Here is a 25,609-nt window from a genome sequence, read left to right on the forward strand (position 1 = left end):
AGTGGCCACCATCACCTGCAAATGGAAGAAGTTCGGAATTACCAGGACTATTCTAAACTGAGCGATCAGGGTGGAAGGGCCCTAGTCAGGGTGGTGACCAAGAACCCGATGGTCACTCTGTCAGAGCTATAGCATTCCTCTGTGGAGAGAGGAGAACCTTCCGGAAGGGCAACCATCTTTGCAGCAATCCACCAATCAGGCCTGCATGGTAGAGTAGCCAGACGGAAGCCACTCCTTAGCAAAAAGTACATGGCAGCCCATCTGTAGTTTGCCAAAATGCACCTGAAGGACTCTCGGACCATGAGAAACAAAATTCTCTGGTCTGATGAGACAAAGATTGAACTCTTTGGCGTGAATACCAGGCGTCATGTTTGGAGGAAACCAGACACCGCTTATCACCAGGCCAATACCATCCCTACAGTGAAGCATGGTGGTGGCAGCATCATGCTGTAGGGATGTTTTTCAGCGGCAGGAACTGGGAGACTAGTCAGGATAGAGGGAAAGATGAATGCAGCAATGTACAGAGACATCCTGGATGAAAACCTGCTCCAGAGCGCTCTTGACCTCAGACTGGGGCGACGGTTCATCTTTCAGCAGGACAATGACCCTACGCACATAGCCAAGGTATCAAAGGAGTGGCTTCGGGACATCTCTGTGCATGCCCTTGAGTGGCCCAGCCAGAAACCAGACTTGAATCCGATTGAACATCTCTGGAGAGATCTGAAAATGGCTGTGCACCGACTCTTCCCTCCCAATCTGATGGCGCTTGAAAGGTGCTGCATAGAGGAATGGGCGTAACTGCCCAAAGATAGGTGTGCCATCATATTCAAAAATAGACTTGAGGCTGTAATAGCTGCCAAAGGTGCATCAACAAAGTATTACGCCAAGGCTGTGAATACTTATGTATATGTGATTTCTTAGTTTTTATTTTGAATACATTTGCAATAACAAAATTTTTTATATTATATATATATATATATATATATATATATATATATATATATATATATATATATATATATATATATATATATATATATATATATATATATATATATATATATATATATATAGAAGAAATATGTCTGGCACTCTCCCGTGGGCTGATAGAGCAAGGCTCACGCTCCGGTGCCCTCCCAGGCAAACCCGTTGGTCTGTATATATGGAATGAAGAAACGAGGCGGCACTCTGGAGACTTTGGTGAAGCAGCAAACTTTGTCAAGTGAGACTTTATCTACGTTTCGGGGTGCAAGCCCCCGTCATCAGGACACACAGTGATAAAACAAGTGAAAAATAAACATTTAAATAGACTTACCAGGCGCGCTTCCAGCCGTGCTCTCCTCGCCGCTGCCCGACTTCCGGACTCAGCGCTTCCGGTCAGGTGACCCTGGTCCGTGACGCGAGCTCCCAGTGCCGTCATGCAGGGGGCGGGGGAGGCCGTTGCTATGGTGCGAGCTGTAAACACATACAAAACACACAGATCATAGTGCAATTCTTAAAACAAGACAGGCAATCTCACATCTGCCTGAGACATATCGTGTAATAAAGTAAACATTAAAACTTTAAAAACATGTGTATGAACTGTGAATGCTTAAAATAGATTTTTTAACAGTTGGTTACATCTAATGAGTTCAGAACCCCGTATTCCAGAAACTGTTCTGTACAGGTAAGCATGTTTGTTCTATTTGCCAAATATAAACATTTACTTCACAATGGCCTGCATTTTCAGGGGAGGAACTGTTAATCTGATCTATCACTACCAAATTGACATCTTCATTATACTTAGTCAAAAATCCCCAGGTTTCAAGCAAAACAACTCATACCCAGAGATTCATTGAGTCCTCTTGGTCTCAATGTTTCCAGTGCGATAATCCATTTAGTTTCTAATTGTAGGAGGCGCTTGGATCTATCACCCCCCCTAATGGAGAAGGGCACCTGGTCCACAATACGGTACCTGAGTGCTGAAAGTGAGTGTTTAGCTATGGCAAAATGCCTTGCTACCGGTTGTTCGCTGGTTCCTGCTGTTAATGCTGCCCTAATGGCCGATCTATGTTGTGTCATCCTCACTTTGAATGTGCACTCTGTCTTGCCCACATAGTGCAATCCACATGGGCAAGACAAGAGATACACCACAAATTTAGAGTTACACGTATAGGCGTCCTTCAATTTAATGGTCTTGCCCGTGTAAGGATGTTTAAACGAATCCCCAGGTACCAGAAAGTTACATGTAGTGCACCCGCACCTGTAACATCCCTTTCTAGACCTAATTAGACTGCCCTCTGATCTAATTTTTTTAGCCACATCAGTTTTAACATCTAGGCTTCTGATGTTTCGGCTCCTGGTGTAACACGGCATCAATTTGGTATCTTTGAACATCTTAAGCTCAGGGTCAGTATTTATGATGGGCCAAAATTCCTTAGCTCTTCTACTGGTGTGTCTGCTGGACGTGTTAAACTGATTAACCCAGGGGACCCTTTTCTCTTTGGTAGTTTGGACCCGTTCAGTTAACAATTGTTGCCTAGGTAGCCCAATGACTTTGGCCCTAGCCTCACGTAATAACTTGTCAGGGTACCCCCGGTCTTTGAACTTAATGTACATCTCGTCCAGCTGCTGATCCCTCACCTGTAGATCATTATTGATCCTACAGACCCGTAGCATCTGTGAGTACGGCAAACTGTTGATTGTGGCCCTTGGATGAAAACTATCATACCGCAACAAAGTGTTGCGGTCAGTGCTTTTGATGTACATTGATGTATTAATCTTACTGTTTCTAATTGTAATATGTACATCAAGGAAATCTATTTGCTGTGGGTCCACAGTCATAGTTAACTTGACCGGGCTGGAGGAGTTGTTATGAGCTGCAATCCAATCTTCCAGAATATATTGTGGCCCTGACCAGAAAAGTAACAGGTCATCAATGTAACGGAAATACAAAATTGTGTACTGTGTTATGACTGGCTGACTGAGAAATAAATCCTGGTCAACTGCCCACATGTATGTGTTGGCGAACGACGGGGCCACACACGACCCCATCGCACACCCCGTTAACTGTATATAGAACTTATTGTCATGAACAAAGTAATTGTGAGTTAACGTAAACCTTAATAGTTTTAAGAAAAACTCTGTCTCTGGGCCTTCATACAATACATTATTAGTTATCAGTGCTCTTACTGCCTGTATCCCCATCTCGTGGGGAATACAGGTATAAAGGCTGGACACATCAAGGGTAGCCAATAAAGTGCTTTCAGGTACTGTCCCCAGTTCTTCAAACTTTCGTAACAAAGTAGAGGTGTCCTTTAGGTGGGTGTGTGTATGTTGAATGCACGGCTGCAGAAAGGCGTCTAAATAAATAGATATGGCCTCACATAATGACCCCCGGGCAGAAATGATGGGTCTGCCAGGGGGGTTATGTTCATCTTTATGTATTTTAGGGATAATGTAGAATAGTGGGACTACTGGGTGTGGTTTGGACAATGCTCTAAACACTGTTTCTGATATGATGCCTTGACCAACTGCCTCAGACAGTAATGTGTTCAATTCTTTCTGAAACTGTTGAGTGGGATCCCGAGGCAGGCCTGTGTATGTTTGAAGAACTGGGGACAGTACCTGAAAGCACTTTATTGGCTACCCTTGATGTGTCCAGCCTTTATACCTGTATTCCCCACGAGATGGGGATACAGGCAGTAAGAGCACTGATAACTAATAATGTATTGTATGAAGGCCCAGAGACAGAGTTTTTCTTAAAACTATTAAGGTTTACGTTAACTCACAATTACTTTGTTCATGACAATAAGTTCTATATACAGTTAACGGGGTGTGCGATGGGGTCGTGTGTGGCCCCGTCGTTCGCCAACACATACATGTGGGCAGTTGACCAGGATTTATTTCTCAGTCAGCCAGTCATAACACAGTACACAATTTTGTATTTCCGTTACATTGATGACCTGTTACTTTTCTGGTCAGGGCCACAATATATTCTGGAAGATTGGATTGCAGCTCATAACAACTCCTCCAGCCCGGTCAAGTTAACTATGACTGTGGACCCACAGCAAATAGATTTCCTTGATGTACATATTACAATTAGAAACAGTAAGATTAATACATCAATGTACATCAAAAGCACTGACCGCAACACTTTGTTGCGGTATGATAGTTTTCATCCAAGGGCCACAATCAACAGTTTGCCGTACTCACAGATGCTACGGGTCTGTAGGATCAATAATGATCTACAGGTGAGGGATCAGCAGCTGGACGAGATGTACATTAAGTTCAAAGACCGGGGGTACCCTGACAAGTTATTACGTGAGGCTAGGGCCAAAGTCATTGGGCTACCTAGGCAACAATTGTTAACTGAACGGGTCCAAACTACCAAAGAGAAAAGGGTCCCCTGGGTTAATCAGTTTAACACGTCCAGCAGACACACCAGTAGAAGAGCTAAGGAATTTTGGCCCATCATAAATACTGACCCTGAGCTTAAGATGTTCAAAGATACCAAATTGATGCCGTGTTACACCAGGAGCCGAAACATCAGAAGCCTAGTTGTTAAAACTGATGTGGCTAAAAAAATTAGATCAGAGGGCAGTCTAATTAGGTCTAGAAAGGGATGTTACAGGTGCGGGTGCACTACATGTAACTTTCTGGTACCTGGGGATTCGTTTAAACATCCTTACACGGGCAAGACCATTAAATTGAAGGACGCCTATACGTGTAACTCTAAATTTGTGGTGTATCTCTTGTCTTGCCCATGTGGATTGCACTATGTGGGCAAGACAGAGTGCACATTCAAAGTGAGGATGACACAACATAGATCGGCCATTAGGGCAGCATTAACAGCAGGAACCAGCGAACAACCGGTAGCAAGGCATTTTGCCATAGCTAAACACTCACTTTCAGCACTCAGGTACCGTATTGTGGACCAGGTGCCCTTCTCCATTAGGGGGGGTGATAGATCCAAGCGCCTCCTACAATTAGAAACTAAATGGATTATCGCACTGGAAACATTGAGACCAAGAGGACTCAATGAATCTCTGGGTATGAGTTGTTTTGCTTGAAACCTGGGGATTTTTGACTAAGTATAATGAAGATGTCAATTTGGTAGTGATAGATCAGATTAACAGTTCCTCCCCTGAAAATGCAGGCCATTGTGAAGTAAATGTTTATATTTGGCAAATAGAACAAACATGCTTACCTGTACAGAACAGTTTCTGGAATACGGGGTTCTGAACTCATTAGATGTAACCAACTGTTAAAAAATCTATTTTAAGCATTCACAGTTCATACACATGTTTTTAAAGTTTTAATGTTTACTTTATTACACGATATGTCTCAGGCAGATGTGAGATTGCCTGTCTTGTTTTAAGAATTGCACTATGATCTGTGTGTTTTGTATGTGTTTACAGCTCGCACCATAGCAACGGCCTCCCCCGCCCCCTGCATGACGGCACTGGGAGCTCGCGTCACGGACCAGGGTCACCTGACCGGAAGCGCTGAGTCCGGAAGTCGGGCAGCGGCGAGGAGAGCACGGCTGGAAGCGCGCCTGGTAAGTCTATTTAAATGTTTATTTTTCACTTGTTTTATCACTGTGTGTCCTGATGACGGGGGCTTGCACCCCGAAACGTAGATAAAGTCTCACTTGACAAAGTTTGCTGCTTCACCAAAGTCTCCAGAGTGCCGCCTCGTTTCTTCATTCTATATATATATATATATATATATATATATATATATATATATATATATATATATATATATATATATATAAATAAAAATCACAAAAAAAAAAACCACAATAATAACTTTTTCACATTGTCATTGTGTGTAGAATTTTTAGGGAAAAATGAATGTATTCCATTTTGGAACAAGGCTGTGACATAACAAAATGTGGAAAAAGTGAAGCGCTGTGAATACTTTCCGAATGCACTGTATATCCGTATAACTTACAGTGGGTAGTGCATGATCCTAATAAGTATATATTACATAACTTCTGTGGCAATCAGTGCTTCACACCCTATGGCCACAAGAATCCGTATTATTACATACAGTACAGATATAATGCACCCCCCTTGAACCCAATGGTTTTAAAGTACTCTGCTTATTAATGTTTTCTGTATCCCATTATCTGTACGAAACTATCATAAATAATAATGAAAAAAAAATTAACTTCTAAACTCATTCCTTCTGTGTATGTAATAGACTATGGAAGACCGGTTATAGAGGACTGTGTAACATGTTGGCGGTTCACATATAAGGGATGATAACACAATCCTTCTATCTAATAAATAATGTGATGCATTTATTTATTTTTTTACATCAGGGTGGGGGTACTTAAATTTATTTTTTCTTTATGTGTGATAAAAGCACTATTACTTTTCTAAATAAATAAAAAACAAATCAGCCAGTATTTATAAGACTGGATTATTTATATTCAAGTACTCTAGAAAAATCCAAGAAGTTAGCCACTTTCATTGAAGCCTCCAATATATACGCCCATTCCCTCTAGTTACGTATATGATTCCCCCGCCACCCATCCCCCAATAATTAAAGTTTGTTTACAGTTCAGATACAAATAATCTAGTGATGTAGGAATGCTTTCAATATTTTCAAACAGTTTGGTGCCAGGTCCCCTCCAACCACCTACACTCCAGTGTCTTCCCTGTAGATCCCTATGGACCCTGAAGAAGAATAAGGGGTTTTATGTATATTTTGTAAAGAGTTGTAATAAATGTACTAAAAAGGGTTTAACAATCATTACAATAAGTCTCCTCTTTATCCTAGTTACACTGTATCTGCTGGATAATTCATAACATTCAACAAAATGTTATTTGCTTCCTGTATAACTCAGATTTCTTAGTTTTTGAAGTCAGTCATAAAGGATTGTATTGTTACAGATGTAATGTAAATGTGGATGATTTCATTGGAGAATTTTGATTGGCCAGTGGAGTTTAAATCTCCTCCTTGAATATCTGGCTGCAGTGCCTACAAGGAAACAAGTGCGGAATATACAGTTACTGAAATTTCTAATGCAGAACTGAACACAATTTGGCCGTAAATGTCCCATTTGCATAGACAAAAAATAAACGCATTTATTAGCCTGTATTACAGTGCACCTGTCCCCTATCGGTACTTCTCATAATGCCAGTGAACTTGTACAAACCTATACATGGTGCATAAAGAGATGCAACTGAAAACAAACGTATTTACTCTTCGATCAAACTCTGCATAGCCCAATACATTGTCACTGAACTTTGCCTCAATAATTGTTCCGTAACCGCTCACTTATGCATCCTCAGGGCAGATGTAACCAAGACGTGTAATATATGCAAAACGCATCCAGCTCAGCATCAGGTCTAACAATAATAATAATAATAATAATAATAATAATAATAAATAATAAGAGTGTTTTATTTGCCCAATTACAATATTATTAGTACTGGTCTCCTGTTATGAGCTGCTGCTTTTATAGCTTACTCTCGTTAAGCTCATAGTCCTAAATAAATGCAATAGAAAATATAAAATCTATAATACTCCTTTCACACTGCAGAAATAACCTCGTAATAACCTTGTATCGACCCGGCATATTGCTGGGTCGACACAGGTAAGCGTGCGGTGTGAAAGCGCCATAGCCGAAATCCCGAGTCGCCTGACCCGGCAATTCAACCCGGAAATAAAGCAGTGTTATTCCCGGGTTGAATACCGGGTCAATGGCATCGTAAACAGGCTCCCGGGGTTCACTACAACAGAGAGAGGCGGCCCGGAGATGCTCTCATCTCCTAGCTCCACCTCTATGGCAACCCACTCGGCATATTGCCGAGTCAGGGAAGCCAGCGGTAGCGTCCAATGCCGGATCCCACACGGGAAGGACCGGTTTCCAATTCCCGGGTGGGATCCGGCATTGGCGATGTGAAAGGGGTATTCGTTAGTAGGGTTTGTGCACAAGTATACATCCTATTAACGCATCTGCTCAGAGGAACAATTAGAAGCAGTCTAATAAGTCATTCTGAATATGGAAAAACAAATGAAAGGCTTACTAGGATTTCCCTACTTTTGGATCATAGCACGCTGTATTATTCATACGTGTTTGCTCACCACTAATTCAGTGTTTTATAGCTGGAAAAACAAAACGGTAGTGATAATGGCCAAATCAGCATGACAAGAATACAACACACTAAAAGCATAAGAATTAATGGACCCAACATCAGAAACTATATAAAAGGATATATATGATTAAGAACTATCTTCAGCATAAACAAGAACAAGGATAAAATATGGTGAAAAAGGGGCACACTAGATGGGCCAAGTGGTTATTTTCTGCCATCAAATTCTATGAGTCCTGGAATTGATGATACGGCCCCCAGAGCCCTGATCTCATCATCATCCAGTCTGTCTGGGATTACATGAAGACAGAAGGATTTGAGCAAGCCTACATCCACAGAAGATCTCTGGTTTGTTCTGCAAGATGTTTGGAACAACCTCCCTGCAGAGTTCCTTCAAAAACTGTGTGCAAGTGTACCTAGAAGAATTCCTGCTGTTAAAGGGTGGTCACACCAAATATGGAATTTTTCTTCTGTTCATTCATTTTGCATTTTGTTACAGGTTGAGTATCCCATATCCAAATATTCCGAAATACGGAATATTCCGAAATACGGACTTTTTTGAGTGAGAGTGAGATAGTGAATCCTTTGTTTTTTGATGACTCAATGTACACAAACTTTGTTTAATACACAAAGTTATTAAAAATATTGTATTAAATGACCTTCAGACTGTGTGTATAAGGTGTATATGAAACATAAATGTATTGTGTGAATGTAGACACACTTTGTTTAATGCACAAAGTTATAAAAAATATTGGCTAAATTTACCTTCAGGCTGTGTGTATAAGGTGTATATGTAACATAAATGCATTCTGTGTTTAGATTTAGGTCCCATCACCATGATATCTCATTATGGTATGCAATTATTCCAAAATACGGAAAAATCCGATATCCAAAATACCTCTGGTCCCAAGCATTTTGGATAAGGGATACTCAACCTGTAATGGATAAAAATAGACTATTAAGACTTACATTTTTTAAAGCATTCCTACTTTGCTGCATTTTTCCCTACAGTAATGAGTGTGAAATATATAAAACCACACATGACAGGAGTTTAGAACACGTGCTGCTAAAACCATGGGAAACATGAACACAGAACAGGTAGTAACTGGAAAATATGATCATTCCCAGCATTTGCTAATGAGACGAGATAAAAAGCAGCTTTGGCTTGTAGAATATAAAAGGTAGCAAGTATGACGTTGTGTATAAGAACATAAGAAGCAATATTAAAAAGGAATAGTACAGTACTGCACTTCCGTCTTGGGAACCTGATACCTTTGAGCCCACTGGGATTTATTTTCAGAACGGGAGAGAGCAGACATCAACATTTGATACGAAGTGGAGGAGGCATCAGCCCACGCTTACATGAAACTCTGTTGTGTTGAGAATGTGACGGCCATCTGGGCTCCAACAGGAGGACACCAGCCCTGCCGACCCCTCGTCAATCTTGCAGTGCCAGTCAGGCTGCTCCAGAGACCAGACCTGGAAAGAAAGACAGAGAGATTCTAGAGTCTCAGCTACAGAATCTCCTGACCATCCGGAACCATGAAGGACTGGCGCTGGATCCCACTACAGAAGTAAGTCACTGTTTCCATACAGGAAAAAAACTTTATGCCAGCCCAGGTTTCACAGCTGGAACATCCTACTATTCCAAGTCAAAGTGCGGAGTTTATGCAATAGCCTGTAAGATCTAGCCTCTGGTCGAGATTTCGTCGAGTCTGCCCAATATTTTGGGGGTTTTGCCTTTTAAATTATTGCAGCTTTAAAAATACAGGCAGACTCGCAGGCTATTATATACACCCCTGTATGTTTTGTATATATGAAACAAGTTATAAAATTATGCTCTTTCCAAATGACACTTACTGTATCTCATTAATGAAACTATGTATGGTCGCAACCACCCCCTATGGCTGAATAAATAAAGGATGCCCACAAAATACGAGATTACTAGTGTACCAAAGTATTGTAAAATTACTATTAAGGACACAACTTTGCATGAATCCAATAAAAAGTTGTCGGCCGCTAAATAGTTAATCCAGATGTGCCAAACTTGTTTGCCGGCACGGTGTTTACACTTCGGATATGTTTGGTTTTAGCAATGTCGTTTTGCGCTTAATGATTTTGTGTTATTTAGAACAGCGCAGCCGTTGTACCAGATGATTAGACATGTACAGGCACACCCTCATTTATTCTCGCTACTTAGTAACCAAAAAACAAGGGTTGAAGTTACATTGTTTCGCACTACAGAATATGCTGATGCTATATAAATAATAATAAAAACCAATATATATTTTGTATGTATACTTAGCTAGTAAATGATGTGTATATATACCTTTCTACTATATGATGTGTATCTTCCTGTAATTAACTAGATTGATGTCAGGTTTTTTATCCTGTATCTGTACTGCAAAAATGGTGACAACATAATTTACATGTTCTGCTGGTTCCATGTATAAATGTGATGACAAACCTGTAACGCTGTTGTAGAAACCCAGAAATCTGTAAATAATATTCCAATAAGATTGTATTTCGGCGTACTCAGGCATCAAAGTATTCTAAACTAAAAACCCTCCACTTACCTTTCCCATGAGGTTAGTGTTAGGTCCTACCCCCACTGATCCTAGCTCCCTTTACTTTAGGGTGTGTACACATGGTGAGATTCTTGCTATGCCCGATTTTCACTTGCGATTTCCCTTAAACTCCCCGGAGCCCAGATAGCACAGATTTTGACTAACTTTTCTTGAGATATGGACTATGTGTGCTTACGATTTTGGCTTATGTGAGATGAACTAGATAGTACACCGATCTAGCAAGGATTGACTTGCCTGCACAGTCTATCTTATCTTGCAATGCTGACCTGGCGGGACCGCGCATCGGGATCGCAAGGTGACTTTCACCTTGCGATCTGCACTAACTTTTCTTGCGATTTTGGCTATATAGTCAAAATCGAAAGAAAATCTCACCCTGTGTACACACCCTTAGATTGTTTATCTTTACAGTTGTTAGAATTCATCTCAAATTATCTGAGAAATATATGAAAGTAATCAGTGCAAGGCCTTGTGCTTCTGTATGGTCGTGGAACTCCTTGGCGACTTCTTATATCTGTACACTGGACACCTTGGTGATACAATATCCCATATACAACAGGAACCAGGCATGTCTAATACAAACCCCTCTTCAACACAACTAAAAACTATTAAGTTTGTATCGTGTTATTGTGCAATTTGTATCTAGATAGAGATAATAATATATATAATAATATATATTATAAGATTTTACTTACCGGTAAATCTATTTCTCGTAGTCCGTAGTGGATGCTGGGGACTCCGTAAGGACCATGGGGAATAGACGGGCTCCGCAGGAGACATGGGCACTTTAAATTCTTTCTTAGATTCTGGTGTGCTCTGGCTCCTCCCTCTATGTCCCTCCTCCAGACCTCGGTTAGAGAAACTGTGCCCGGAAGAGCTGACATTACAAGGAAAGGATTTTGGTAATCCAGGGCAAGATACATACCAGCCACACCGTATAACTCGTGATAACCTTACCCAGTTAACAGTATGAACAACAACAGAGCATCAGACCAACCTGATGCAACCACTACATAACCCTTATTGCAGCAATAACTATATACAACTATTGCAGAAGAAGTCCGCACTTGGGACGGGCGCCCAGCATCCACTACGGACTACGAGAAATAGATTTACCGGTAAGTAAAATCTTATTTTCTCTAACGTCCTAGTGGATGCTGGGGACTCCGTAAGGACCATGGGGATTATACCAAAGCTCCCAAACGGGCGGGAGAGTGCGGATGACTCTGCAGCACCGATTGAGCAAACATAAGGTCATCCTCAGCCAGGGTATCAAACTTATAGAACTTGACAAAAGTGTTTGAACCTGACCAAGTAGCCGCTCGGCACAGCTGTAATGCCGAGACCCCTCGGGCAGCCAGCCAAGAAGAGCCCATCTTCCTAGTGGAATGGGCCTTAACTGATTTTGGCAGCGGCAATCCAGCCGCAGAATGAGCCTGCTGAATTGTATTACAGATCCAGCGAGCAATAGTTTGCTTTGAAGCAGGCGCCCCAAGCTTGTTGGAAGCATACAGGATAAACAAAGATTCTGTTTTCCTGACCCTAGCCGTTCTGGCTACATAAACCTTCAAAGCCCTGACCACATCAAGTAACTCGGAATCCTCCAAGTCAGTAGTAGCCACAGGCACCATAATAGGTTGGTTTATATGAAAGGATGAAACCACTTTCGGCAGAAACTGTGGGCGGGTCCGCAATTCTGCTCTATCCGCATGGAAAACCAGATAAGGGCTTTTATGTGACAAAAGCCGCTAATTCTGACACACGCCTAGCCGAAGCCAAGGCTAGCAGCATGACCACCTTCCACGTGAGACATTTCAATTCCATCGTTTTGAGTGGTTCAAACCAGTGGGATTTCAGGAAACTCAACACCACGTTAAGATCCCAAGGTGCCACTGGAGGCACAAAAGGGGGCTGAATATGCAGCACTCCCTTTACAGCGTCTGAACTTCAGGTAGAGAAGTCAACTCCTTTTGAAAGAAAATGGATAGGGCCGAAAGCTAGACCTTAATGGACCCCAATTTTAGGCCCAAATTCACTCCTGACTGTAGGACGTGAAGGAAACGGCCCAGCTGGAATTCCTCCGTAGGGGCATTCCTGGCCTCACACCAAGCAACATATTTTCGCCATATACGGTGATAATGTTGAGTTGTCACGTCCTTCCTAGCCTTTATCAGCGTAGGAATGACCTAATACAGAATGCCTTTTTCTGCTAGGATCCGGTGTTCAACCGCCATGCCGTCAAACTCAGCCACGGTAAGTCCTGGAACAGACACGGCCCGTGTTGCAACAAGTCCTGTCTTAGAGGCAGAGGCCACGGGTCCTCTGTGAGCATTTCTTGCAGATCTGGATACCAAGTCCTTCGTGGCCAATCCGGAACAATGAGTATTGTTCTCACTCCTCTGTTTCTTATGATTCTCAGCACCTTGGGTATGAGAGGAAGAGGAGGAAATACATAGACCGACTGGAACACCCACAGTGACACCAGTGCGTCCACAGCAATCGCCTGAGGGTCTCATGACCTGGCGCAATACCTCTGTAGCTTTTTGTTGAGGCGGGATGCCATCATGTCCACCTGTGGCAGTTCCCACCGACTTGCAATCTGCGTGAAGACTTCTTGATGAAGTCCCCACTCTCCCGGGTGGAGGTCGTGCCTGCTGAGAAAGTCTGCTTCCCAGCTGTCCACTCCCGGGATGAACACTGCTGACAGTGCGCTTATGTGATTCTCCGCCCAGCAAAGAATTCTGGTGGCTTCTGACTGAATCAGAACCGGTTGGTCGCGAAGCAGGGTCTCCGCTTGACGTAGGGCGTTGTATACGGCCCTTAATTCCAGGATGGTGATGTGAAGGCAAATCTCCTGACTTGACCACAGACCTTGGAAATTCCTTCCCTGTGCAACTGCTCCCCACCCTCGGAGGCTTGCATCCGTGGTCACCAGGACCCAGTTCTGAATGCCGAATCTGCGGCCCTCGAGAAGGTGAGCACTCTGCAGCCACCACAGGAGAGACACCCTGGCCCTGGGGGATAGGGTGATTAACCGATGCATCTGAAGATGTGATCCGGACCACTTGTCCAGTAAGTCCCATTGAAAAGGTCCTCGCATGGAACCTGCCGAAGGGAATGGCCTCGTATGATTCCACCATCCTTCCCAGGACTCGAGTGCAGTGATGCACTGACACCTGTTTTGGTTTTAATAGGTTCCTGACCAGTGTCATGAGCTCCTGAGCTCTCTCTATCGGAAGATAAACCCTTTTCTGGTCTGTGTCTAGAATCATGCCTAGGAAAGGCAGATGAGCCGTAGGAACCAACTGCGACTTTGGAATATTTAGAATCCAGCCGTGTTGCCGTTACACTTCCAGAGAAAGTGATACGCTATTCAGCAACTGCTCTCCTAATCTCGCTTTTATGAGGCGATCGTCCAAGTACTGGATAATTGTGACACCTTGCTTCCGCAGGAGCACCATCATTTCCGCCATTACCTTGGTGAAGATTCTCGGGGCCATGGGGAGACCAAACGGCAACGTCTGAAATTGGTAATGACAATCCTGTACCGCAAATCTGAGGTACGCCTGATGAGGTGGATAAATGGGGACATGAAGGTATGCATCCTTTATGTCCAGAGACACCATAAAATCTCCCCCTTTCAGGCTTGCGATGACCGCTCTTAGCGATTCCATCTTGAACTTGAACCTTTTCAGGTATATGTTCAGGGATTTTAAATTCAATATGGGTCTGACTGAACCGTCCGGTTTCGGGACTACAACATGGTCGAATAATAACCCCCTCCTTGTTGAAGGAGGGGAACCTTGACCACCACCTGTTGAAGATACATTTGTGAATTGCAGTTAACATTATTTCCCTCTTGTGGGGGGAAGCCGGCAGGGCCGTCGGTGAGGGGGCATCTCCTCAAAGTCCAGCTTGTATCCCTGAGACACAATATCAATTGCCCAGGGATCCAACAGGGAGTGAACCCACTTGTGGCTGAAATTACGAAGACGTGCCCCCACCTGGCCTAGCTCCGCCTGTGGAGCCCCAGCGACATGCGGTGGATTTTGTAGAGGCCGGGGAGGATTTCTGTTCCTGGGAACTAGCTGTGTTGTGTAGCTTCTTTCCTCTGCCCCTGCCTCTGGCAAGAAAGGACGCACCTCGGACTTTCTTGTTTCTTTGTGATCAAAAGGCTGCATTTGATAATGTCGTGCTTTCCTAGGCTGTGCAGGAATATAAGGCAAAAGATCAGAATTACCAGCTATAGCTGTGGAGACCAGGTCCGAGATCCCTTCGCCACACAATCCTCAGCCTTCCATATGCCTCTTAAGTCGGCATCACCTGTCCATTGCATATTCTACAGGACACGCCAAGCAGAAATCGACATAGCGTTGACTCTAGAACCCAGTAGACTAATGTCTCTTTGGGCATGTTTTTTATATATATATATATCTCTATCTTAAGACAGCATCTTTAATATATCTATCTATATCTATATACATACATACTAGGGTCTCAATCTCTGCCGATAAGGTACCTGACCACGCTGCTACAGCGCTATAAACCCATGCCGACACAATCGCCGGTCTGAGTAGTGTACCAGAATGTGCACGCTATCTGCAGGATAGCAGAGGATAGCTGTTAAGTCAGGGCTACCTTTTGGGCAAACGTGACACCCTAGGGGAAGATTCCCATTGTATCCTGGCCCTAGTAGGGAAAGGATACTCCCTGAGAATTCTTTGTGGGAAACTGCAGTCTCCCGCTCTTTTTCATCATGAGAGGAGGCAAATTTACCTCAGCTTTCTTCTCCTTAAACATGTGTACCCTTGTGTCAGGGACAGATGAGTCATCAGTGATATGCAAATCATCTTTTATTACAATAATCATATATTGAATACTTTTCTGCCATTTTGGCTGTAACTTTGCATTATCGTAGTCGACACTGGAGTCAGACTCTGTGTCGATATCAGTGTCTATTATTTTGGATAGTGATCATTGAGAGACTCTGAAGGTCTCTGCGACATAGGGACAGACATGGGTAGATTCCCTGTCTGTTCTCTAATCTTTTGTGCAATAATTTCACCCTAGCACTTAATTACACATATCCAAACAGGTGTCGGCGTTGTCGACGGAGACACCCCTCACACACACACACACACACATTTGCTCCATCTTCTCCTTAGGGGAGCCTTTTACCTCAGACATGTCGACACACACGTACCGACACACCACACACTCAGGGAATGCTCATCTGAAGACAATTCCCCCACAAGGCCCTTTGGAGAGACAGAGAGAGAGTATGCCAGCACACACCCCAGCGCTATTAACCCAGGAATAACACAGTAACTTAATGTTAACCCAGTAGCTGCTGCTTATATTGATTTTTGCGCCTAATTATGTGCCCCCCCTCTCTTTTTACCCTCTTCTACCGTGTATCTGCAGAGGAGAGGCTGGGGAGCTTCCTCTCAGCGGTGCTGTGGAGAAAAAACATGGCGCTGGTGAGTGCTCAGGAAGAAGCCCCGCCCCCTCGACGGCGGGCTTCTGTCCCGCTTAAATATACATTTTCTTGGCGGGGGCTCATACATATATTACAGTGCCCAACTGTATATATGCTAAACTTTTGCCAAAGAGGTCCCAATTGCTGCCCAGGGCGCCCCCCCCTGCGTCCTGCACCCTTACAGTGACCGGAGTATGTGAGGTGTGTGTGGGAGCAATGGCGCACAGCTGCAGTGCTGTGCGCTACCTCAGTGAAGACCGGAGTCTTCTGCCGCCGATTTCGAAGTCTTCTTGCTTCTCATGCTCCCCCGGCTTCTGTCTTCCGGCTCTGCGAGGGGGACGGCGGCGCGGCTCTGGGATCGGACGACGAGGGTGAGATCCTGTGTACGATCCCTCTAGAGCTAATGGTGTCCAGTAGCCTAAGAAGCAGGACCTATCTTCAGAGAGTAGGGCTGCTTCTCACCCCTCTGTCCCACGATGCAGGGAGTCTGTTGCTAGCAGAGCTCCCTGAAAATAAAAAACCTAACAAAATGCTTTCTTACAGCAAGCTCAGGAGAGCTCACTGAACAGTACCCAGCTCGTCCGGGCACAGATTCAAACTGAAGGAGGGACATAGAGGGAGGAGCCAGAGCACACCAGAATCTAAATTCTTTCTTAAAGTGCCCATGTCTCCTGCGGAGCCCGTCTAATCCCCATGGTCCTTACGGAGTCCCCAGCATCCACTGGGACGTTACATCCACTGGGACGTTAGAGAATATATATATTATATATATATATATATATATATATATATATATATATATATATATATATATATATATATATATATATATATACACACACACACACACATACACTTTTTTTTTTTTTTCCAGTGTAACACTAGAACGTGTACCCCAATTAGAACATGCTTCTTTTTTGATTTCTCAGCTTGCACATTCCATTTGCATTTCCTAGCGCACACCTAGCCAAAAGGTCAATCTACCGGTAGCTTGTGGAGGGATCCTGTGGTACATGTAATACATTTAATATAGGTCTGCTGGCAATTTATTATGGGTTTTATTTATTTATTTGGGAGGGGGGGATATTTATTACTGTGGAGGCCAATGTGTGATTTCGGCCGAGACAGTCCCTACAGCGACGTAACACCCCCTATTTGCTATGCCACGCCCTTTTTCAAGCATGCACTAATGTCTCACCCAGGTAGATCACGAAAAGCTCTTCAGGTTTTACAGATCGTCGACTCCAAAAGTCTGGCCACCCTAGAGTGTCTTACATCATAATGCAATTTCCGCTTTCTGTTTTTCTAGTAATGGATAAATTGTTCCCTCAAAATTTAATCTTAAATATTCTGGAATTGTGCATGCATACAATTATTTCAGAACACTGGTTAAAATTCCCTGTCATCCAGTTTCAATGTCCCTTTAGAATTCTCCATCTTGTGTCCACATTCACCTTTGCTCAAATAGCGCCAAATAGCGCCGTTTGGTGCGCCATGGACTTTGCAACCTAGCTTCGCCAAGCGTCCTATTTGCATGCCTAATTCAACAAAATGACAACATACAGGACACTGGTGCTGGCATCACATGCAGCTGCTGTGTGACATCCAGTTGCAAATCGGATTTAAAAAAGGGCAAAAACAGAGGTCCGTGCCATGTAGTGTTGTGCTTAATTTGTGACTTTATTATACCAATCCCTTTGCACCAACAGTACTAATCTCGTGTGCTTGGCACATTGTAGGTGGCGAAGATGCAAAATGTAGTAAAAAGAGCAAATCTTTACCAGTTGTTGAATATCATATGGTGCAAACATGCTACAGAAGGTGAATGAGGACACATCTGTGAGTGACAGTGGAACTACAAGTCCCACCATACCAACCCATACTTTACATAACAGTCCAATCACGTACCTGTACGATGCCCCTCTTGTACATGGCACACAGGATAAACAAGGAGTCTGTAGACCACTCAATGCTCTGAATCTGATCCAGACAGGTGTAGAGCTGGAGAATCTGCAGTGTGCTAACATCACGGATGACGAGCCGGTACTGCACACAGGAAGCCTGCATTCACAGGGCAAATATCAATACAGATCTGCTGACATAATGCAACCTACAACAACACTAGTCTACATAGAAGTTACATTGTATTACTGAAAGCAACATATAGTCCAACAGGTGTGACACAGGCTAAGCAAATGGAGTTACTGTAGCTAACTGATCAGGATGTTGTCAAAATACTGGAAGTCGGGATCAGACAGCCAGACCGACAGCGTTGGGGGTTCAGGTTAGGCACTAAGGGGAGGTTAGTGTTAGGCTGCAGGATGAGGGTTAGGGGAAGAATAAAAATACTTACCGCACTCTGTCGGGATCCAGACTGAGGGTATTTTGTACCCAACTGATCAATCGCCTAGAGCTAGTGCTAGCTGAACCACCTCACACTCCAATGAACACAAATGTATAAAGTCTTCACAACTTCAGATCTACTTAGAACATCCTTAATTCCAGCTTTTTAATGCTCAGTAACACTTCCAATGAGCATTTTTACTGAATGCAGTGAAATGTATAATTATTTATATTGTGAGGAAAAGGGGTTGTATGGACCCAAAATGTTGCATCTTTAATAAACAACCAGGTTTATGGATCTATTTGGACTGGTACAATTTTGTTGGGCAAAATTTTAGACGCGATGTTTCGCTACAGCATCTGCGCAATAAATGGCAACAAAAAAAATAGTCCTCCAAAATGTAAGTATGCTGTCCTCACTGATCAGCACTCGCACCTAGTGTGGACACTATGCTGTATTTATAGACAGCGGTGGGAGGAGGATGCGATTACTGTTATAGGAAACACTGGCGGGCATCGGATAGGTGGTGTATAGAACTAATGAGATGCCGGGGGAAAACACGGAGGCTGGCGTAGAAAACCTTTTGTGTTACAAGAAAGGTTTCTGGGTGCCAGTGTGTAGCTCCGAGTCTCTATGTATGACAAGTGACATCACTTTGTCAACTTTTGGGTAAAACTAGTTTGTGGCTCTAGCTCTAAATATTAACCCCAAAGCCACCAGGCCCTCCAGCCAGGGCAACCAAACCCATGACCATGTGACACAGAATTTATTACAGATACACTGTGCACTAGACAAACATTATATACATATAGACTCCTGGAGTCCTGGGAATAACTGCAGCCTGTGCAAGGTTACAGCAGCGGTGTGGAGCCTGGTTACAGAGGGGTCATGTGGCATCCTAATCTCCTGCACTACAATTCCCAGCATTCTCCCTGGCTGCAGCAGCTGTGTGGAGCCTGGTTACAGAGGGGTCATGTAGCACCCTGATCGCCTGCATGCGCTGCACTACTACTCCCAGCAGAGTCCCTGGCTGCAGCAGGAGAGTGGGGACTGTGGTGCAGGTTGCAGCAGCTGTGTGGAGCCTGGTTACAGAAGGGTCATGTGGCACCCTAATCTCCTGCACTACAACTCCCAGCATTCTCCCTGGCTGCAGCAGGAGAGTGGGGGCTGTAGTGCAGGTTATGGAGAAGGGGATAGCGATAGCCACAGGGTGAATACCTCTGGGTTATGCAGTTAGAGAGACCAGACCCGAGCCTTCGGCTTTGTTAACCCGTGACTCCGGAACAGGGGAGTCTGGAACTTGTAGTGCCACACTGCACCTGGTTTAGCCCTCTGCGATCAGTGCCAGGCACACTCACCAGATACTTCCCGCTGGGGGAGAACCTGCACAGCTGTCCGGAGACCTTGAACAGCTCGGAGAAATTCATGGTGTAGCCTCCAGTCAGACCGCAGCCGCCGGGTCCACCATAGTCGGTGCGGTGGGCGGGATACGCACAGGTCACTGGATGCGGAATGGCGTCGGGGGGCGTGGAACTCACAGGTAGGCGTGCTTTAGGCTAATTACATAGCCGAGAAATGCCGAGGCTGGCAAGGGAATGGGGCGTGGCTTCGCTTCGATGAAGGCGGTGGGAATATGGAAGGCGGTGTCATGGGTGTGCCAGTGAGGGGGCGTGGTTATATCGCCAAGCTGATAGCGGCACGAGCACATGCAGGGGGCGGGGTCACGCGTGGTGTCGCTGACAGGGAGCCTGGGAGTAACTGGCAGGGGGCGGAGCCGTAGCAGGGAGGCGGGCTACTGCGGCGGGAACAAGGCGACAAACTCCCATCAGATCATCGGAGTCAGTGGGAGGTCGGAGGAGGCGGGAAGAGAGGCGGCAGAGCGGGGTCTCTGTCGGCCGTACTGTCCCGGGCGTTTTCCCGGTGTCGCCAGCACTGACTGACATCTGGGACAGCTAATTATTCCTCTGATAATGAACCAGGATGCCAGACAGGGAGATTATAGCGCTTCCCCCAGTGACTGCCTGTGCGTAGTATAACACAGCATTACCGTATACATAACAGTAATAAATGATACTTCCAGCGTTTCACAATATATCGCCAAATGCAGATAGTTCCCCCTCACCAGTTCCCTGCAATTTACTGTCACTATGTCAGAGAGACAGAGCAATACAAGGGGTATAGATAGATAGATTTCTCACAAATATATATTTTTTCCCAACACGCAATGGCTCCTAATTAGAAGGTGTTTCATTAAAGACACCAGATAATAAAAATAGCGTAGTGTGTGGAATCTGTTTATGTCACTTTTTATTTAATGAATATTTATGTGACTAGACACGTCCCGCTAAGAAGATAAGATCATAGTCACGGTGATCACATCCATCATTCGCTCTACATACTGCGTCGACCTTAGGCAAAGAAACGCTAATATGGCCGCCAGAGATATAACATGCAGCAACTGAGCCGCTTGGGTGTGACAGCGAAACCGTGTTCCTCATATCACGAGAGTACGTCATTTCCACAGAAGTCAGCGGTGCGTCTAATTATGTTTCACATGACGAAGTCTACATGGTCCTTGGGACAATGAGAGACAACTTTTTTAAGTGGCAGCACAAACATACAGGTGATGCTCAAACACCCACAGAGTTTGCGCCTAAACTACAACCGAACCAACACCAGAAAATGTGACAGTAAACCTTGTTCAAATATTTCTCTTTAAGGGGGTATTTATCAAAACTTGGAGAGAAATAAAATTGTGAGAGATAATGTACCAATCAGCTCCTGTCATTTTTCAAACACACTTTCTGTGAAATGTAAGGTAGACACTGATTGGTAATGCGCTTTACTTTGCTTCTACTATATCTACTTTGGGGTATATTTACTAAGCAATGGAGTTTCAAAACCCATGACTTTTGTAGATTGTGCCTGCCATATTTAAAAAGACAATAATTGTAAATGCAAAATCAGACTTATTTTGAATTAAATATATTATAGCCCTTTTAAATCTGGCAGCCAAAATAAATAGAGGGTTTTGAAAATCCACTGCTTAGTCAATATACCCTTTTGCTATTGCACCAGGTAGGAGATCTTTTGAATCACTGACATTAATTTACTGCACTGTTTATGCTGTTAAACAAAAAGATAAATGTGTTTATTTAGCTTTTCAACATATTACTGTAATTTTTGTGTTCTCATTTTTAACAGATTAATCCCCACCCCAGCCATTGACCTGTCCACTGCTTTAACAATCATATACATATTTTTAAACCCATGCTACATAAAACAGAGACATGTATTTCTGCAAATCTAGCACTTTTCAACCAGGAAACACATTCATAGAAATTAATAATATTCCACGTGACAGATTACAGTGAAAGCATTGGCTCAAAATATTATTTATTATTTATTTATTAACAGTTTCTTATATAGCGCAGTATATTCCACTGCGCTTTACAACTGGACACAATGATAAAACAAAACTTGGTAATAACAGTCATAGAGGTAGGAAGGCCCTGCTCGCAAGCTTACAAATATTAAGATTACCACAAGCAAAATCTATGGGTGTGTTAAGAAAATATATGAAGATTCTGCTTATTTACAGTAAGCACTTCTAATTATAAACTGTCTATGCATTTTTATAATTGCGCAGACATTCACCTTTTAGCTGCAATTCAGACATGGTCACATCATACTTAAAGCAAATAAGTCTATGATAATCAATAATTTGTTATATGTAGGGTATTGGTTTCATGGTGTAATTACCTATCCATTTATTCTTAGTCAACAAAACAAAGCGATGCTATAAATCAATGCTGTAAGATATATATTTATATTTACATTGTCTAATTTACATGCTATTCAAATTATTTATCTGCATATAACTCATGCTAATCAGTCAGAAATGCATAAAAATACCCTTTATACAAAAAAATAATTAACCATAAAATTTAACCATAAATTTTTCCACACACATAATTAATAATTTGACAAATGACATTATATCAATAATATTTTGTTTAATGATAACTTTAGGTCCATTTGACTATATATCTATTTTGTTGTTTTGTTTTTTTAAATGGAATATATTAATACAAAAAAATACAATATATTATATCCCCTGCTTACTTAATTTATTTTATTTAACCAGGTTACACCAGTGTTAAATGTAAATTTTACTTTGACATTGAAGAAAATATAAATCACACAATCTATAATGTTTTGTAAATATTGTAAAAACATATTACCATGGTGATACAGCAAATCATTAGGGGTTCATTTGCTAATTTCCCAGTGTATTATCTTGTATTTATTCTAGCAGAAAATTTAATAACTGAATAAATAAATACTGGCATAATTAAATATACGAGCTATAAAATCAGTTTCTGCAAATTATATATCTACTCATTTTCAAGATATAAAAAAGAAATGAATTCATTAGAAACAAAATAAAAACACATCGAGTAAAAGACAATACGGTCTAATAGGAGTACATTACGATGCGTTTGTTGTTTAGTTGTTATTGAGTATTTACAGCACAAATAAACAAAACTGCATTCTACAATTATAGTACATATAGGGGGTATTCAGTTGTTTGAAAAGTCAGTTTGGTGTCTGTTTTTTTCCTATTTAATAGACGGGAAAAAACAGACACCCAACCGACTTTTCAAACAATTAAATATCCCCCATTGTATGAGTCTAATTCATGTATACATGGTTTTTTTCCCCCATGTAATTTCTATACAATAAACAAATTTTGCTTTACTGGTAACAAGTATACAGCGGATAAACCCAAACTTTGTATCCAGCTCAGGGAATAGAATGCCACAGTTCGGCAGGTTGTGATGCCTTGCAGCGGAGAAACACTGAACACAATTTTAGTGCGACTGTTGTTGCAGAAACAGTTTGTGCATCTCTAAAAAGTGTCATTATTGCAATGTTCACCTAGAGATTCCTCTGGTTCCCGAAAGCATGCAGAGTAAGTATCCCAACTAACAGCAGCTAAGCACCTTGCCCCAGTCCAGGTGAAGTTTTCAGACGGATTGCTGCTGCAGGGCTGGTGTAGAAGAGTTAGTTGCCCCCTTCCTTGCTTGCCTTTGCACTCTTACCCTCCCCAAAGTCATTCTCTTCCCACCTGGTATGAGATGAGAGGCGTTTAGTGCCCTCCCCCCTTTTCTTCCTTGAAGACCTGTCACCTCATCCCTAGTCTCAGCCCTGTAATCTGAGCAATCCCACCCACCCCAGTCACCTCCTATTCACGGCATGTCAGTCCCAGCTACATTGTAACTGCAAGGCAGGTGTCACCGGCTAAATGCACTGGCAGGGTGGGTAAGGGTTAAGGGAAGCCTATGCCCACTGCAACTAGCTGGCACAGGAGCAGTACTGCCAGACCACGCTACAGGACTTTATAGGACCTGGAGTGGACCGATTGGACCTCACCTACCCTGCAGAACCTACCAAGCCACTTTCATGCCAGTGATAAAGCAGAGGACAGTGCAGGGCACCATCAGGGCAGACTGGCATTTAAGGTAGTACGTTTCCATGCTTCCGCCCCATGGCACACTCGTGTTTTGCAATCTGTAAAGTGTATTTGCAGATATAGCAGTACAGCCGGATAGAATTATTATTTTATGATAGGTGTGCTGTAGTAAAGGGGAGGTCTGGCCACGCATACAGTGCATATGACTTATTCCTGTATAATCTGAGTGTTTCCCTGGCTGCCGGGGTGAGTAGGAACTGGTTTGCAAGTTTCAATGTTCATGTACAGGTTATGTGCAAGAATCTGTGAGCTGTGTAGATCGTGTTGACTGAATGTGATATTCATGGTGCATAACTCCTAAACTATGCACATAGGACTGTCATTAGTGTATAGAACTGGTTTTATGGGTTACCATTGTTCTCCTACATTTCCATATCAATTACCAGTTAAAGAGCATCGGTAACATACAGTAATCCTGATGATTATCTAATAGCATACTGTATAGTAGATGTGGAGTTATACAGAAATAATAGTGACATTACACAAAGAATTGTTACTTTGTTTTATTAAGGTTTGGTGTGTTACATTTTGGGTGGTGTTTATGAATGTGTTATATACATATATAGGTATATGCCATCAGGGTTAGTCTGATTCAGCAGTTTACTAATGATCTGAGGATGGCTGCAGTGATTTGCATGGAACAGCATACATTCATATTGATAGACAGATAGATAGATAGATAGATAGATAGATAGATAGATAGATAGATAGATAGATAGATAGATAGATACCCATTTTCATGTCTCTTGCAGTAGAATTTCATACTGGGTGCTGTAATATTTTTGTGTGTTTGTTCAGCTCAATGATTTCCATTTGCTGCTCAATAATTCCTGAGGAATTTGCTGTGAGTGCTACAGTTTAATATGATGACGTTGCTTTCATATATGCTATTGTGCAGTGACTTACAGTGAACGGGGATGACAGGCTGAGTTGTGTGGTCTGTCCCACCAGTCACTGTATCAGTGCTAGCAAAGTGACCTGCAGAGCACTGCATTTTCTACCCTGCACAACTATAGTTGTGGCATGACCGCCCTACTGTAGGAGCTTTTATAGGTAGATAATGGTTCTGCATTCATCTCTATTATTTGTTTCTGACAAAATATCTCCAGGGAAGTTATCTGACGAAACATACACAGAGATAACAGGAAAGAGAGCTAGCACTGTGTATGTGTGACAAATTATCCTTGTCATTGTATATTCTAGGCAAGCAGGGGGTTATTTTATTAGGGGACTTTACTTTCCTCCAGTTTATTAGATCTATATTTATCTCCATAATACTTTAGGAGATTTTAAAACGAAACATCCTATCCATCTTTTATTTTATTTCCTAATTTCTCCTAACATGGGGGTAATTCCAAGTTGATCGCAGCAGGAATTTTGTTAGCAGTTGGGCAAAACCATGTGCACTGCAGGGGGGGCAGTATTTACCCTGCACAGAAACAAAATAACCCACCCAACTCTAACTCTTTCTGCACGTTATATCTTCCTCCCCTGCAGTGCACATGGTTTTGCCCAACTGCTAACAAAATTCCTGCTGTGATCAACTTGGAATTATCCCCATGACTGGGAGTATAC

The 25,609-nt window shown here is 42.8% G+C and overlaps 2 protein-coding genes across 4 annotated transcripts in view; one reads left to right on the plus strand and one right to left on the minus strand.

Annotated features, from left to right (window-relative positions):
- The window catches only part of WRAP73 (WD repeat containing, antisense to TP73), a 124,920-nt gene extending 104,812 nt beyond the window's left edge, over window positions 1-20,108 (minus strand). The window contains exons 1-3 of one of the 2 annotated variants that reach the window (XM_063943371.1): window positions 19,857-20,104; window positions 18,063-18,215; window positions 9,453-9,569 (exon numbers count right to left, since the gene is read on the minus strand). In XM_063943371.1, coding sequence (XP_063799441.1) covers window positions 9,453-9,569; window positions 18,063-18,215; window positions 19,857-19,925 — 339 coding nt within the window. In that variant the 5' untranslated portion in view covers window positions 19,926-20,104. Of the gene's footprint in view, window positions 1-9,452; window positions 9,570-18,062; window positions 18,216-19,856 lie in introns of both variants that reach the window. The other variant, XM_063943372.1, reaches the window with a different exon arrangement.
- The window catches only part of TP73 (tumor protein p73), a 362,139-nt gene continuing 346,090 nt past the window's right edge, over window positions 9,561-25,609 (plus strand). For both annotated transcript variants that reach the window (XM_063943359.1, XM_063943364.1), the window contains exon 1: window positions 9,561-9,664. In XM_063943359.1, coding sequence (XP_063799429.1) covers window positions 9,633-9,664 — 32 coding nt within the window. In that variant the 5' untranslated portion in view covers window positions 9,561-9,632. The remainder of the gene's footprint in view (window positions 9,665-25,609) is intronic.

Source organism: Pseudophryne corroboree, chromosome 10, assembly GCF_028390025.1.
Source record: "Pseudophryne corroboree isolate aPseCor3 chromosome 10, aPseCor3.hap2, whole genome shotgun sequence".
Classification (NCBI taxonomy): domain Eukaryota; kingdom Metazoa; phylum Chordata; class Amphibia; order Anura; family Myobatrachidae; genus Pseudophryne; species Pseudophryne corroboree.